This window comes from Staurois parvus, unplaced genomic scaffold, assembly GCF_062004578.1.
Source record: "Staurois parvus isolate SC_StPar_1 unplaced genomic scaffold, SC_StPar_1.0 ptg000147l, whole genome shotgun sequence".
In the NCBI taxonomy this organism is placed as follows: domain Eukaryota; kingdom Metazoa; phylum Chordata; class Amphibia; order Anura; family Ranidae; genus Staurois; species Staurois parvus.
Genome location: NW_028317943.1, coordinates 26,512,698 through 26,527,287, shown reverse-complemented (window position 1 = coordinate 26,527,287; position 14,590 = coordinate 26,512,698). Strand labels below are relative to the sequence as shown.

General features: G+C 44.4%; 1 protein-coding gene across 2 annotated transcripts in view; it reads right to left on the bottom strand.

Moving 5' to 3' along the window:
- The window catches only part of HELB (DNA helicase B), a 64,771-nt gene extending 61,519 nt beyond the window's left edge, over positions 1-3,252 (bottom strand). For both annotated transcript variants that reach the window (XM_089674179.1, XM_089674180.1), the window contains exon 1: positions 3,013-3,252. In XM_089674179.1, coding sequence (XP_089530305.1) covers positions 3,013-3,238 — 226 coding nt within the window. In that variant the 5' untranslated portion in view covers positions 3,239-3,252. The remainder of the gene's footprint in view (positions 1-3,012) is intronic.
- Between the last annotated feature and the right edge of the window lie 11,338 nt (positions 3,253-14,590).

Below are 14,590 nucleotides of genomic sequence, written 5' to 3'. Positions count from 1 at the left end.
GTCATAAACTGCAATAAAAACACAACAAGGGATCTAACCCTTCCACACTCTATGCAAACATAAAATATGGTTTGAATTCTACTTAAAGCAGTTGTCTAGCCCTTGGCGAAAAAAATAAAAAAGTATTTCAAAAACAGCCACTCTCCTGTCCTAGGATCCAGCGGTGTCCTCATCGCAGTTAGGTTCACTGGCGCTCTGTGTCCCCAGCATCTTAAGTGTGGGCACCCGGCTGTGACAGCTTGTAGGGTTGCTCGTTGTGAATGGTTCTGCAGTCCTCTGGGACCTGTCACATGTCCCAAAGGGCAGCGGGGGGGGGATTAGAGGAGTGGAAGAGAACTAGGCGAGCGGAAGTGGTAGCGGGGATCTGTCAAAATTGGGTACCCACTCCCTAAAGGTGCAAATCCTTAACGGGGAGCGGGGGACGAAACCTTAAAGTAGATCTTCCCCTTTTGGGTGGAGCTCCACTTTAAAGTAGAATTGAAGGTGTCCCATTAGGGACATTTCCCTTCACTTGCTGTCCCATAGCCAAAACAAGAAGCAAGAGGAATTCCCTCTAAAGTAAGGGAAATCCCTAGTAGTCACCAGAGCTAGTGACCCTTCCCCTGAAGCTGTAACCTTCCAGTGCTGCAGGGGTTAATATATGCCGAGGGACCTGTTATAGGTATTTGTCACAATTGTGAGTTATACAATCCCCCTCCTACATTCATAGATGCTATACTATAGCTTCCATCAATGAAACACAATCTGTGAATGGAGGAGGCGGAGCTTTCATTTGACCATTTTCCATTCTCATTGCTGGAAGCAGTAGTACAGCTTCTATGAATGAAAGGTGGGCAAAAAGGGCAGGCATAGTCAGCACTCTTGAGGAGTACATATACAGGCCCCCTCAGCTCTATTAACCCCAAGCAGCACAGGGGACACTTCACATTGAATGTAAGTACTGTGCCTTGAGCTATTTTTTTTTTCGTTTTGACTAAACCTTGACTTTACCATTTTCCCTCCAGAGGATTAAACCTCCTTCCTGACCAGGCCATTTTTTTTTGCGATACGGCGCTGCATTACTGACAATTGCACAGTCATGCAACAGTGTACATAAATGAAACGGATGTCATTTATTTCCCACAAATAGAGCTTTCTTTCGGTGCTATTTGATCACCTGTGCGTTTTTTATTTTTTGAGCTATAAACATAAAAAGACCGACAATTATAGAAAAAAAAAAACAATATTTTTTGCTATAAAACATATCCAATAAAAAATGTAAAAAATCTGATTTCATCATAAATTTAGGCCAAAATGTACTCTGCTACATGTCTTTGCTAAAATAAAATCCCAATACGTGTAATTAGCTTACATGAAAGGTATAGCGTCTACAAATGGTGGTATATATATATATATATATATATATAGATATAAATATATATATACTGGAATTTTTATTTTTTTTGTAATAGAAATGGCGGCGATCAGTGACTTATAGTGGGACTGCAGTGGGCATTCTGACACTGGGTGGGAAGTGACTAACTGCCACTGACATCCCCAGTGACACTAATACAATGATCAGTGCTAATAAAAAGCACTGACACTGTAGTAATGACACTGGGTAGGAAGGGGTTAACATCTGGGGTGATCAAATGGTTACCTGTGTGTGTGTTTTACTTTGGAGACATGCTGTTTTGTACCTCTTTGCTGTGCAGAAAATTGACGGGAACCAGCGGAGAATCGCCAGCAGGGACCCAGTGATTGACATCCCTAGCCGCCAATGGCGGTGCAGGTAGGGCAGCGCACGCGCTCCCTAACCGGAAATTCAAATCATATATATATACACACACACGATTTTGCGCAGCCCTGCCACCCTGTAGCAATAGTTAAAAGCTAAGTAGTCAAACTACTTGGACCATTTGAAGTACCTCTTTTTGCTAGGTTCTTTCCCTAGATATTTTTGTTTCAATTTTTGAGTGATCCACACCTTTTTACGGTGAGTTAGTGGACGTAAGACTTTTCCAATCTATCTATAGTTTTGCAATTTGTAACGACACTCTCCTTTTCATTGTTTAGGGCCACCTTTCACCTGAGTGCAGTGAGAAGAGTTCCTCTCCCCTGCTGTAACATTTAAACCGGTGGGGCTGTGCGTGGCTCAGCCGTATCAATCATTCACAGCGATCTGTGAATGAACTACAAGACCCATCTTGTCAGATGGACTTTTAGTGTGCTGATCAGCACCCTCGTAGTCCATGGACACTTTTTACAGTTCTGCAGCTGACAGCTAGAGTTGCCACCTTATCCCTTTAAAACCAAACAGATATTAATTACACAGGTTCTGTGGCTGATTAACCCCTTCCCGCCGGCGCCTCCCGGCCCTTTAAGTGTTTCAGACGCCGGGAGGCGGGGCGTGGTTTAGGGATTATGCAACCGCCGTGACACATCATCATGGCTGTCACATGACTGGGAACGGTCCCGATCGCAAGAGCAGACCAGGACCTTTCCGTGAGTACCGGACATGTCTGCTGGGAGCAAGCAGGGCACGCGCTCTCAGCACATATGTTTTTTTCTTACATGAATGCAAATGTGCAGCCGCTCGGTGTCTAGGCCCAAACGCTGGGAGGGTGCACATTTGTGTGCGGCCGGCGTAAAGGGGTTAAGGTGGTAATTAAACTCAGTGCTTTATCTGTATTAAATCAGCCTCACAACCTGTGTAATTAATATATGTTCGATTTTAAAAGAATGAGGTGGCAACTCTACCGACAGCTCATACGCAGGTAAGGGACAGAGCCAGAAGTGTCTGCAGGAGCCTGACATTGCACCCATGAACAACTGATTGCAGGTGTAATTCTCTGCATGCTTCTGAAAACAAATGCACAACAAATTTCTTTCCTGTAAAAACTTGTGCATTTCTTAAATAAAGGTAAACACCAGGACAGGTCCAGGGACACCTGACTAGAGATTCTGGGATGATGCCAGTACTTTGTATGGGGGAGGGGTGTGTAGGTAGCCATGTGGCAGTTGTGCGTTTACCTCTGCTGTTCTGTGGAGAGAAGGAAGGGATCTGTAGTGCTCCTTCCTCAATCTCCTCTGCATCCAGGAACTCAGGATCAGATCGATCGGCCGAATCCACATCTTCGTCCCCATCACTCTCTCCAACTTCTTCCTTCACAGGCAATAAACGTCCCTCAAGTTTAATCAACCTCTCTGTCCCACCCCAACTTGTCAGCCCACGACCCCTCTCCCGCAGACTGCTCATTGCCGATTCCAAATCGCCGCCTGTGTGCCTCTAGCATCACTAGAGCGCGCCGAACTGGAATCAGCAAAACAGCGGAAGTGTCGCCGAGGAGGCTTAGGTCGGCCATGTTTATGGTTAGCCAAACTCAGGATTGACTAAAAGGAAGCGAATCAGTTGCTTTTTTTTTTTATTTTCTATCACACATACGTTGGTCTAAAGTCAGTGGGAGGTCTAAAGCTGTCTGAGCTGGAACACTTTGGAAAGGTTTAAAAGTTTTGGTTGGAGTGATCAGAGCACAGGTAAACTCCATCCTACAAACTATAATTCCAGAAATACTCCTTTTTTTTTTTACTGTCCCATCACAAACATCTGGCTTCAGAAATGTTTTTTGTTTTTTAACCACTTCAAGTCCGGACACTTTTACCCCCTTCCTGTCCAGGCCAATTTTCAGCTTTTAGCACTATCACACTTTGAATGACAATTGCACAGTCATGCAACACTGTACCCATATGAATTTTTTAGCATTTTTTTGAGACGGATAAAGCTTTATTTTGGTGGTATTTATTCACCACTGGGATTTTTATTTTTTTTGCTATGTAAATGAAAAAGTCTAAAAATTTTGAAAAAAAAGTGTTTTTCTTATAAAATTTGGCATAAATCTTGGCCAAAATTTATTCCGTTATCTTTTTAGTAAAAAAAAAAAAATAACCCAAATTAGTTTATAACCAAAAATTATATTATTTAAACTTTTTTTATATTATTATTTATGGTTTTTTTTCACATACTGTCACCATACTGTGGGGGGGGGGTGATGAAGATTTTTTTTTTTTTACACTGATTGCTTTTACACCCATAAAGGCTGGAAAAGCAATCATTTCTCTTTCTCTCTGGCTGCATTCTTGCAGCCATTGAGAACTACTGTGTGAGCTGTGCTTGGTCACAGCTTGTCACATGGTACAAGGCTGTTGTGAATAGCCTTGTACCATGTGACCTCTGTGATCATTCACAGATTTCACATGTAGTAAGCAATGATGTCAGAAGTGACATCTTTCTTACTACTCTGCATGTGATCACTGATTGGCCAATCAGTGATCACATGATCAGGACCTCGCACAGAGGTCCCGTATGACAATCGGTGTTCCACTGTGTCCAGAGGACATTGCGGGCACCGGATCACAGTGCTGCGCACTCCCAGGGAGCACACACAGGCAGGGGGTGGGGAGACTGTTTATAAATGGCCACCTAACCCTGCACTGCCACCGTCCAGCCGTTTATATACAACGGCCGGATGGGAGGTGGTTAAGTTGAAGTATAATTACGCTTAGTCTACAATCGCCTGGCCTCCCACCTCACCGACAACAACCTTCTTGACCCTTTACAGTCTGGCTTTCGCTCTCTACACTCCACTGAAACTACCCTACTAAAACTCACTAATGATCTACTAACTGCTAAAACCAATGGCAACTACTCCGTACTCTTACTACTTGACCTCCAATAAAAAATTTTAAAAATCAAATTTCGTCATAAATTTAGGCAAAAATTTATTCTGCTACATGCTAAAAAAGAATCCCAATACGTGCAAATTATTTGGTTTACATGAAAGTTATAGCGTCTACAAATGGCGGTGTATATATATTGGAATTTTTATTTTTTTATACTACCCTGTTTCCCCTAAAATAAGACCTACCCCGAAAATAAGACCTAGTACTATTTTTGGGAATTGCTAAAGTATAAGACCTACCCTGAAAATAAGACTTAGTTGTGATCAGGGCTTTTTTTTTCAGCCGGAATGTGGCAGAACGCCATTCCACCACCTCCAGCACTGGCCCTGCGCACACCCATATCTACTGTCTCTTATAAAACACAGAAGCGCGGCTGAAGTGACAGCACCATCCGCTCCCACAGAACCTCCCTACCTCTGTACTCACTGTGGGACAGGGAAGGAACAGATATCTGCGGGTGCAGTATGCAGTGTGTTTAGGGGTGGGGCATCTCCTCCTGCAGCCTAATGCCTGGAAGCCAATGCCCCAGGGGTGATCATCGGCCAGTGGGGAAGAGGCGGAGCGGTGAATAAGTGCGCTTGGTGCACTGTGTGGGAAGATAGGACCCGAAACAGGAATTACTATAGAGAGGGGCCGGCTGCTGACAGCTGTGTTTTGCAAAGCTAGCTAACCATATGAAGGCAGTGGAGGGGGGATGTGCAAAGGTGAGCTGCAGTCAGGTGTTGCAGAGGTAAATTGAGTCAGGTGAGTTGTAGACAGGGTGCATAGGTGAGCTGAGTTGAAACCCACCTTTGCACCCCCCAACCACAGCTCAGCTCTGCACCCCCTGGCCACAGCTCACCTCTGCACCCCACGTCTGCAACTCACCCCTGCACTCTGTCTGTGGCTCATATCTGCACCCTGTCTGAAAGTCACCTGTCAAGTCAAATCTGCAGCATCTGACTGCAGCTCACAACTGTCATCAGCCGGCCCTCTCCATAGTAACCCTCATCCACAACTGCCTGCAGCTCACCTCTGCACCCCCTGTCCACACCTGGACATTTAAAAAATAAGACCTACCCCAAAAATAAGACCTAGTGTGTTTTTTTGAGCCAAAAAAAATAATATAAGACAGTGTCTTATTTTCGGGGAAACACAGTAGTAATGACGATGATCAGCGACTTATAGCGGGACTGCAGCAGGCATTCTGACACTGGGGGGGGAAATGACTAACTGCCACTGACATCCCCAGTGACACTAATACAATGGTCAGTGCTAATAAAAAGCACTGACACTGTACTAATGACACTGGGCAGGAAGGAGTTAACTTTTGGCTGACCAAAGGTTAACTGTGTGCTGTGTGTTTACTATGTGTGCTGTTTTACTAGGGAGAAATGCTGCTTTGTATCTCTCTGCTGTGTAGAGAGATACAAAGCAGCATGTCTTTGCTGGCAGGAGAGAGACCTGTGTTGTTTGCACACAGGTCTCTCCCCTGTCAGCTTTACACACAATCGCCGGGTGCCAGCAGGGAATCTCTGGCCGGGACCCAGTGATTGACATCCCTAACCTCAAATGGCGGCACACGTGCCCCCTACCCGGAAATGCAAATCACATATATATATATATTAAATAGAATCACACATAAGTTAGAGTGAACTGCTACTTTGCTTATAATTGCATTGAGAATGAGCACTGTAAAGTAGCACAGAATTATAGGCATGTATATAATAACAGTTATCACTCTTGGTAACTTAAAGCAAAGGTTAACACATACAACAAAAATCTCAATCAGTTCTGGACATCCAGCAAGTCCAAATTTAACCAAGAGCCTCAACTCTGAGATGTTTCTGTCCCCAGTGAGCAAAGAAAACTACTAAAGAGTAAGGCTAGCTCACTTTGGTCCCTCAGAAGCTAATAACAAGGTTCAAATCAGAGATAAGGAAAGATAACTTTAACTAGGAGGGTAAAGTTCCTTTAACTGCAGTGAAAAATCTATGCGCTTGTTGGGGCCCAGTTGGTGCACTACAAGAATTCAAATCTCCTTGATTGCACCAGGTGGAAATCTCTCAAAAGGATGTAGGCCAGCACAAACACTATCCCTTTAAGTGGTATTTAACTTGGGCAGTACCCCTTTAAGGCACAAGATGAGATGCAAGGTTTCAGCAAGAAGCCTAAAGGGTGGGCAGAAGCAGTTATTGGCCAATGGTTAATTCCTCTCTAGGCCCCAGTAGCAAATGGCAACAATGACAAGTGTCCCTTGATGGATGAAGACCAATTGCAGAGGAAACAATGGTGTGGCTTGATCAGCAAAGGGCGGACACTGCAGTTGGCTCTAATGACTGGATTATGCTGGGGTGTGTTTGCTAATAGGCAGGGTGAACTAGGCCTCAACTTGTGTAACTTGTGGACAATGTCAGTAACTGTATAAAGAATAGCTGATTCGATAGAATGTCAGTGACAACTTAAAAACTCTCTCATTCAAACTGTGCCATCATCCCAGTCACTGGTGGTCTCGCTGTAGATGGGTGCTCCCAGTAGTCCTGCTGTTCTTCTTGCAGAGTTTGTTCTCCGGCTGACTGGGTAGTTCTCCAGATGCTTTGGAGATGTCAGCTATTCTTCCTCTTTCTCTGCTCTTCTACTCTGTGGCCTGGTCTGGTCCTCCTACGTTCTGCACAGCTTCCTCCTCACACTTTCCTTCCTGCTCTATCCCAGCTTACCTTCCGCCTCTGTTCCTGGGCTTCTACCTTTATATGCCTCCACCTACATGCCAGCTACTCTGGGAAATATAGTTCCCCAATTCGCTGCCTTCTAACAAAGTCCTTCTGTTCAGCCTACAAAATCCAAAAAAGCCTTTAACCAAGATGTGTGCCACTGAGTTGCAGGACACTGCCACCTTGTGGCTCTCTTAACATCCTGCAGTCTGGATAATAGTAGGGTGTTACACCATTATCATTGAATGTGAATGTAAAAGAAAACCCCAAATTTTGGGTTGTCCCCAGAAAAGCAATAGAGGGTAAATCTTTCAAAGGGGACAGTAGATCTGGTGACCTGGGGGTCCCCAAAAAATTCCCTTAATTTGCAGGGATTTTCTCTAACTTCCTGTTTGGCTATGGGACAGGAATTGAAGGGAAATCTCCCCAATGGGACACAGATGGCAACAAAAAATCTGACAGGGGTTATAACCCTCACTTTCTCTATCCAAAATGAAAAAAATGTTTTGGCTATAGTTCTGCTTTAAAGTGACACTAAATTATATCATTATTCTCTCAAAATAATCCCTACACATCCACTACCTTATGACCCTGTAATTTATTTTTCACTAAATCAATTCTTACTATTTAACATCCTATGTGACTGTCCAAGCCTCTCCTTTTCCGGTTAATTTGTAACAACATGTTGTACCTGTTTATCTGTCGTCTTCGATTCTCAGCATCCTTTCAAAGTCCATAATTTATAAAGCTTGTCTAAGCATTCAGAAAACAGAGGGTGGAAAGCTGAAATGACTCACTGCAGAGCTCAGTGAGGAAAGCTCTGAGAGCTGATTGGAGGGAAGGGACACACCCCCTTTCACACAGGAACAGAGCTGATGCTTTCAATCACAGGCTGTGTGCTGGAGGTCCCTCCCTTGTCACCGTTTTTCTCTTGGTATCAGGAAAACTTGACAGAAGGGACTCATCATGCTGATGCAGAGGAATGAAGCAGCAGACAGAAATAACACTTAGTGCTCTGGATAAAGACAAGCACACACTATAGAGGGATATGCTTTGTTCATATATCATGTCTGAAGTTTACAACCACTTTAAATATAACTTTCTTTCTATTGATGGTTTACATATATACAGTAAATAACATCAAAACACAACATAGGATAACAAAAAACAACTTAGGGGTTCCGTAAAGAGAAAGACGTAAATCATAAAGACAACATAGTACAAAACATTTATTTACTTACTTTACTTGTCTATAACAGTTTCCTTCTTTTTTTTTTTTCCCCCCTTTCTGTGTCCAGTTGAACAGATCTCCCTTTACTTGCTGGCCTGAAGACACAAATAGAAATATTCTCTCCAAAGTGAGGGGAATTCTCCTTTTAGACACTTGTTACTTGAGTAAATGTCCTTCCCTTTACTTGCTGGCCCAAAGACACAAATACAAATAATCTCTCCAAAGTGAGGGGAATTCTCCTTTTAGACACTTGTTACTTGAGTAAATGTCCTTTTTGAAAAACTTGCCCCATGTACTCCCCCCACCAATTACAATTGTTAAGTTTTGGATTTCTCCTCATTTCTTTCCCAGTGACGGTGGTCACCAGGACTAATAGAGAGGGTAAATCTTCCTAGCGGGGTCACGGGCAGCAGTAAAAACCTGACAGCGGTTGGGGTGCCACCTAACCTGATTTGAACACCACTGTATGATCGAACGCTTTAATTCCCCTCTGTCTGGTTATGACAGGACAGTGGAAGTAATTTGTTTTTAATATTTAGTATGTTACCTATGCTGTCATACACTGTGCCTACAGGTTCTTGTTGCTGGTGAGCGTCTTGCCATCTTGTCATCTTCATCCTCTTGGTTGGCAGAAGCCACAGCCTAGAGTGAGTGCAAAGGTCTGTGAGCTGGGTCTACCGACACAGTGGTGTCAACAGCCTGGGTCATACCATAGGAAAATGCTATTACAACCACAGAGCACAAATAAGGCATCCCCTGGGCCAGACTCCCAGAGAGGGCGTGTGATCAGATTCATTACTCTGCAGCTGACAAGGAAGACTTGGAAAGTACAGGGCATGCTTGCTATAGGGCCACACAGAGAAGAGGAAGAGCCTGGAGTACCAGCGGGGGACCCTAGAAGAGAAGGTTCAGGGCTTCGCTGTGCAAAAGCAGGTACACAGCAAGTAAGTATAGGTTGCTTGTTTTTTTTTTATTTAACACCTTGGCGCCGGCGCCCCCGGCCCTTTAAGGGTTTCAGGAGGGGTTTAGAGACATGTGACCTCCGTGACACGACGTCACGGTGGTCACATGATCGGGAAAGGTCCCGATCGAAAGAGGAGATCGGGACCTTTCCGTGAGTACCGGACATGTGTGCCGAGCGCGCAGGGCGTGCGCTCTCAGCACATATGTCTTTTTTTAATAGACCGCAAATGTGCGCCCTCTCGGCGTCTAGGCCCAGATGCCGAGGGTCCGCACATTTGCGTTCGGCCGGCGCCAAAAGTCAAGGCTTTACAATCACTTTAACCCCTTCCCAATGCCGCCTCACGGCCCTTTAGGAGGTTCTAAACACCAGGAGGTGGGCATTCCAATCATGTGACCGCTGTGATTAGCAATCACAGCGGTCACATGATCAGAAAACTCCCGATCGCAAGTATGCATTGGACGCTTTCTGGTTCCTGCCGGTAACTGTGCTGGGAGCGCGCAGGGTGTGTGCTCTCAGCACATAAAACTGTTCACATAGGGCCACATATATGCGTAACTCTGGCAAGAAGAGGTTAAACCCTGCAGCATTGATTCTAAATGGGCCCTCAGGAGCAGTTAGCCAAAATGTGCTAATATGCACAGCATCTTAGTACATTATTATGCATGTGTGGCTCAGTGTACATTAATATGCTGGCAGGCAGGGAGAAGGAGTTATGACAGAAGAGACCAATAGGGTCCTATCAAAATTTCTTTTTTTTTTTTCATTGTTAATTCTGTTTTAAAAGGCCGACATCGTACGCAGCCTCCTGGCGGCTGGGCCTTGACGCTGAGTGGCCGCAAATCTGCGTACAATTTGAAAACACATATGTACTGAGAGCGTGCCCTGTGTGCCCCCAGCACATATCTCGGTGTCTCACAGAAAGGTACCGATCTCCCCTTGCGATCGGAATCTTTTTCGATCAGGTGACAGTAAATCACTGAGGTCACGAGAGCCTAAAATCCTGCCCCGCCTCCCGGCATCTGAAACCCCTTAAAGGGCCAGGAGGCGCCGGCATGAAGAGGTTAATCACCAAGACTGAAGCAGCATTATCTTACACCAACTAAATAACAGTTTAACAAACATTGTCTATCCATAAAGTAGGTGACATTACCTCATAATTGTTGACTGCAACGAGGAAAAAATAGAGGAAAGACGATGGCGGGTGGGGGAGCAGTCAGAAAATCCAGAGAGTCCAGGTAACAGACCTGAGGTAACTGCTGACACCACCCACTAATAGGGGCACGGCTGGTGCTAGACTATTCTACACCCTAGGCAAGACCAGCTACTTGTGCCCCCCACAAAAAATACATTTTTGAAAAAACAGTAGAAAATATTACATCAGCAAAACATGAAACTGCTAAATTTCTTTTAATTTGAAAAATAAGTGCCATAACATGCCACCAGCACCAATATTAACCACTTCCTGTCCGGACACTTTTACCCCCTTCCTGACCAGGGCAATTTTCAGCTTTCAGCACTATCACACTTTGAATGACAATTGCGGTCATGCAATACTATACCCATATGAATTTTTTACCATTTTTTTGAGACAGATAAAGCTTTATTTTGGTGGTATTTATTCACCACTGGGATTTTTATTTTTTTGCTATGTAAATGAAAAAGTCCAAAAATTTTGAAAAAAAGTGTTTTTTTTTATAAAATTTTGCAAATAAATAATATTTCATCATAAATCTTGGCCAAAATTTATTCCGTTATTTTTTTAGTAAAAAAAAAAAAATCCAAATTAGTTTATGACCAAAAATTATAATTTTTAAACATTTTTTTTTACATTTTTATTTTATTTTTTTACATTATTTTTTATTTTTATTTTTTTTTACATACGGTCACCCTAGCAGTACAGTGTCACCATGATGACACTGTACTACTTGTGGGGGGTGATGAAGATTTTTTTTTTTTTTTGTACACTGATTGCTTTTACACCCATATAGGATGTAAAAGCAGTCATTTCTCTTTCTCTCTGTCTGCATTCTTGCAGTCATTGAGAAGTACTGAGTGAGCTGTGATTGGTCACAGCTTGTCACATGATACAAGGCTGTTGTGAATAGCCTTGTACCATGTGACCTCTGTGATCATTCACAGATTTCACACGTAGTAAGCAATGACGTCACAAGTGACATCTTGCTTACTACTCTGCATGTGATCACTGATTGGCCAATCAGTGATCACATGATCGGGACCTCGTACAGAGGTCCTGTCCGACGATCGGTGTTTCACTGTGTCCGGAGGACACAGCGGGCACCGGATCGTGGTGCTGCGCGCTCCCAGGGAGCACGCACAGCTAGAAAAGGCGGGTGCCATTTATGAACAGCAACCCGCCCCTGGACTGCCACCGTCCTGCCGTTTTTAAACAGCATGCAGATGGCAAGTGGTTAAAGAGAAACTCAGTGTCACAGATGGACTGTATCTTATGGCTGACAGTGGCAGGGTGACAGTGAGTGGAGGATGATGGATCCACACTCTGACAGATCCCAGGCTGGAATTCCCCAGACAATAGGGGGAGATAAAACGCTGTGATAGCAGGCGGGTGAACTGAGCGATCCCACACAGTGGCAGATCTGACAGAACACACCACCACCAACAATGACACAGATCAGCAGGCACTAGAAGAGCAGGCTGTGGGATTGTGATGATGTCATCACTCAGTGACACATTGCATATGTGATGGATGTCCGGCTGGCTGGGTCACACTCACACAGACACGGGACATCAGAATCAGACATTACCTTGCTCTGCAAACGCAGCTCCGCCTTTGCTGATGAATGGAAAGAGAAGGGCTGGAAATTCACAGTGATCATCAGCTGCCAACCGACTTACAGTTAAGGACAGCGTCTGAGAGGAACACTGGAAGGAGCAGCAGCTCAGCTGCTACACTGGCCCCCAGACACCCAACATCTTCCTTTGTCCTTTCTTCCTCCCCTCTGTCACCCCTCCCCTCAGCTAAAGGATCATTCATGACATGGCATTGTCCCACACAGAGAGAGAGTGCCGGCCTGTGCTGTGCCCAGGCTTCCCTAGGTGGCCGCCTAGACTGCCTAGTGGAAGCTCCAGCCCTGGATAGGGGGGAATATTCAAGTAAAAGATCACACTCATTTGCCAGCTATTGTCCCACCAAAAGATTTGATACCAATCCAGTGCTCAGCTGACTGATAATCTGCCCAGTGACTGAAGTAAATGCTCCTACCAACAGCAGACAGCTTGTAACCTGAAACACGAACCAGCAAAGCAGTCCCTGAGAGACATGGCCTTAATGGTCACCATGTCCCTAGAATTCATTTAACCCCTCCCGGCCCTTTAAGGGTTCCAGAAGCCAGGAAGTGGGGCAGGGTTTTAGGGTCATGTGACTGCCATGATTCGCTGTCACAGCGGTCACATGATTGGGAAAGGTCCCGATCGAAAGAGGAGATCGAGACCTTTCTGTGAGTACCGAACGTGTGTGCTGGGAGCGAACAGGGCACGCGTTCTCAGTACATGTTTTTTTTAATAGAAAGCAAATGTGCGGCTGCTCGGCATCTAGGCCCAGATGCTGGTAGGCTGCACACTTGCATTCAGCTGGCGCCATGAGGTTAAACAAACAAAACAAATGGGTGATGGGGTGACAATCCCATACTTTTGGTTTTTGTCTTGTGGCTCTAACATTCTGCTTCCAGGGTGGTGTTGTCACAGAGGTAAATGTATTCGTCCCCACAGCATATAGCCTGCCTCAAGTAATAGCTTTGGTCCATACGTTACAGTACTTCAAGATGACCCAAGATGAAAATATTCAAATTAGCCTAGGAGGAGATTTACTAAAAGTGGACCACTCAGAATCTGGTGCAGCTGTGCATAGTAACCAATCAGCTTCTAACTTCAGCTTGGTCAGTTAACCACTTGCCCTCCTGAGGATTTAACCCCCTTACTGACCAGGCCATTTTTTGCGTTACTGCGCTGAGTTACTTTGACTGATAATTGCACGGTCATGCAACGCTGCACCCAAATGAAATTTACGGCCTTTTTTTCCCATGAATTGAGCTTTCTTTCAGTGGTATTTGATCACCTGTGCATTATTTTTTGCGCTATAAAAAAAGACCCACAATTTTGAGAAAAAAAAAATATTTTAGACTTTTTGCTATTAAAAATGTCCAATAAAAAATTTTTAAAAAATCTAATTTCGTCATAAATTTAGGTTGAAATGTATTCTGTTAAATGTATTCTGCTACATGTTTTTTGCTAAAAAAAATCCCAATTGGTTTGCATGAAAGTTATGGTGTTTACAAATGGTGGTATAGATACTGGAATTCTTTTTTTTTTCTACTAGTAATGGCGGCGATTAGCGACTTATACCCGGGACTGCGGCGGGCAGTCTGACACCTGGGGGGAACTGACTTGGTGTCACTGACAACCCCAGTGACACCAATACAGTGATCAGTGCTTAAAAAAAGCACTGACACTGTACTAATGGCACTGAGCAGGAAGGGGTTAACATGAGGGGCGATCAAAGGGTTAACTGTGTGCTGTTTCACAGTAAGCTCTGTGTGTGTGCTTCACAGCCATCCTAAGTAGTGTGCACGAGCTGACAGGGAGGAGAACTGTATTGTTTACATACAGTTCTCCTCCCTGTTGGAGATCCTCAGAAATTACCGGGCACTTGCAAGTAATCAACGGCCGGGACCCAGTGATTGACAGCCATGGCCGCGAAAGGACTCGCGCGCGCACCCCCTACCCAGAAATACAAAATTGCATATACAGTCAGGTCCATAAATATTGGGACATCGACACAATTCTAACATTTTTGGCCCTATACACCACCACAATGGATTTGAAATGAAACAAACAAGATGTGCTTTAACTGCAGACTGTCAGCTTTAATGTGAGGGTCATTCCCTCATTATCCCAATTACAATGAGCAGATAAAAGGTCCAGAGTTCATTTCAAGTGTGCTATTTGCAT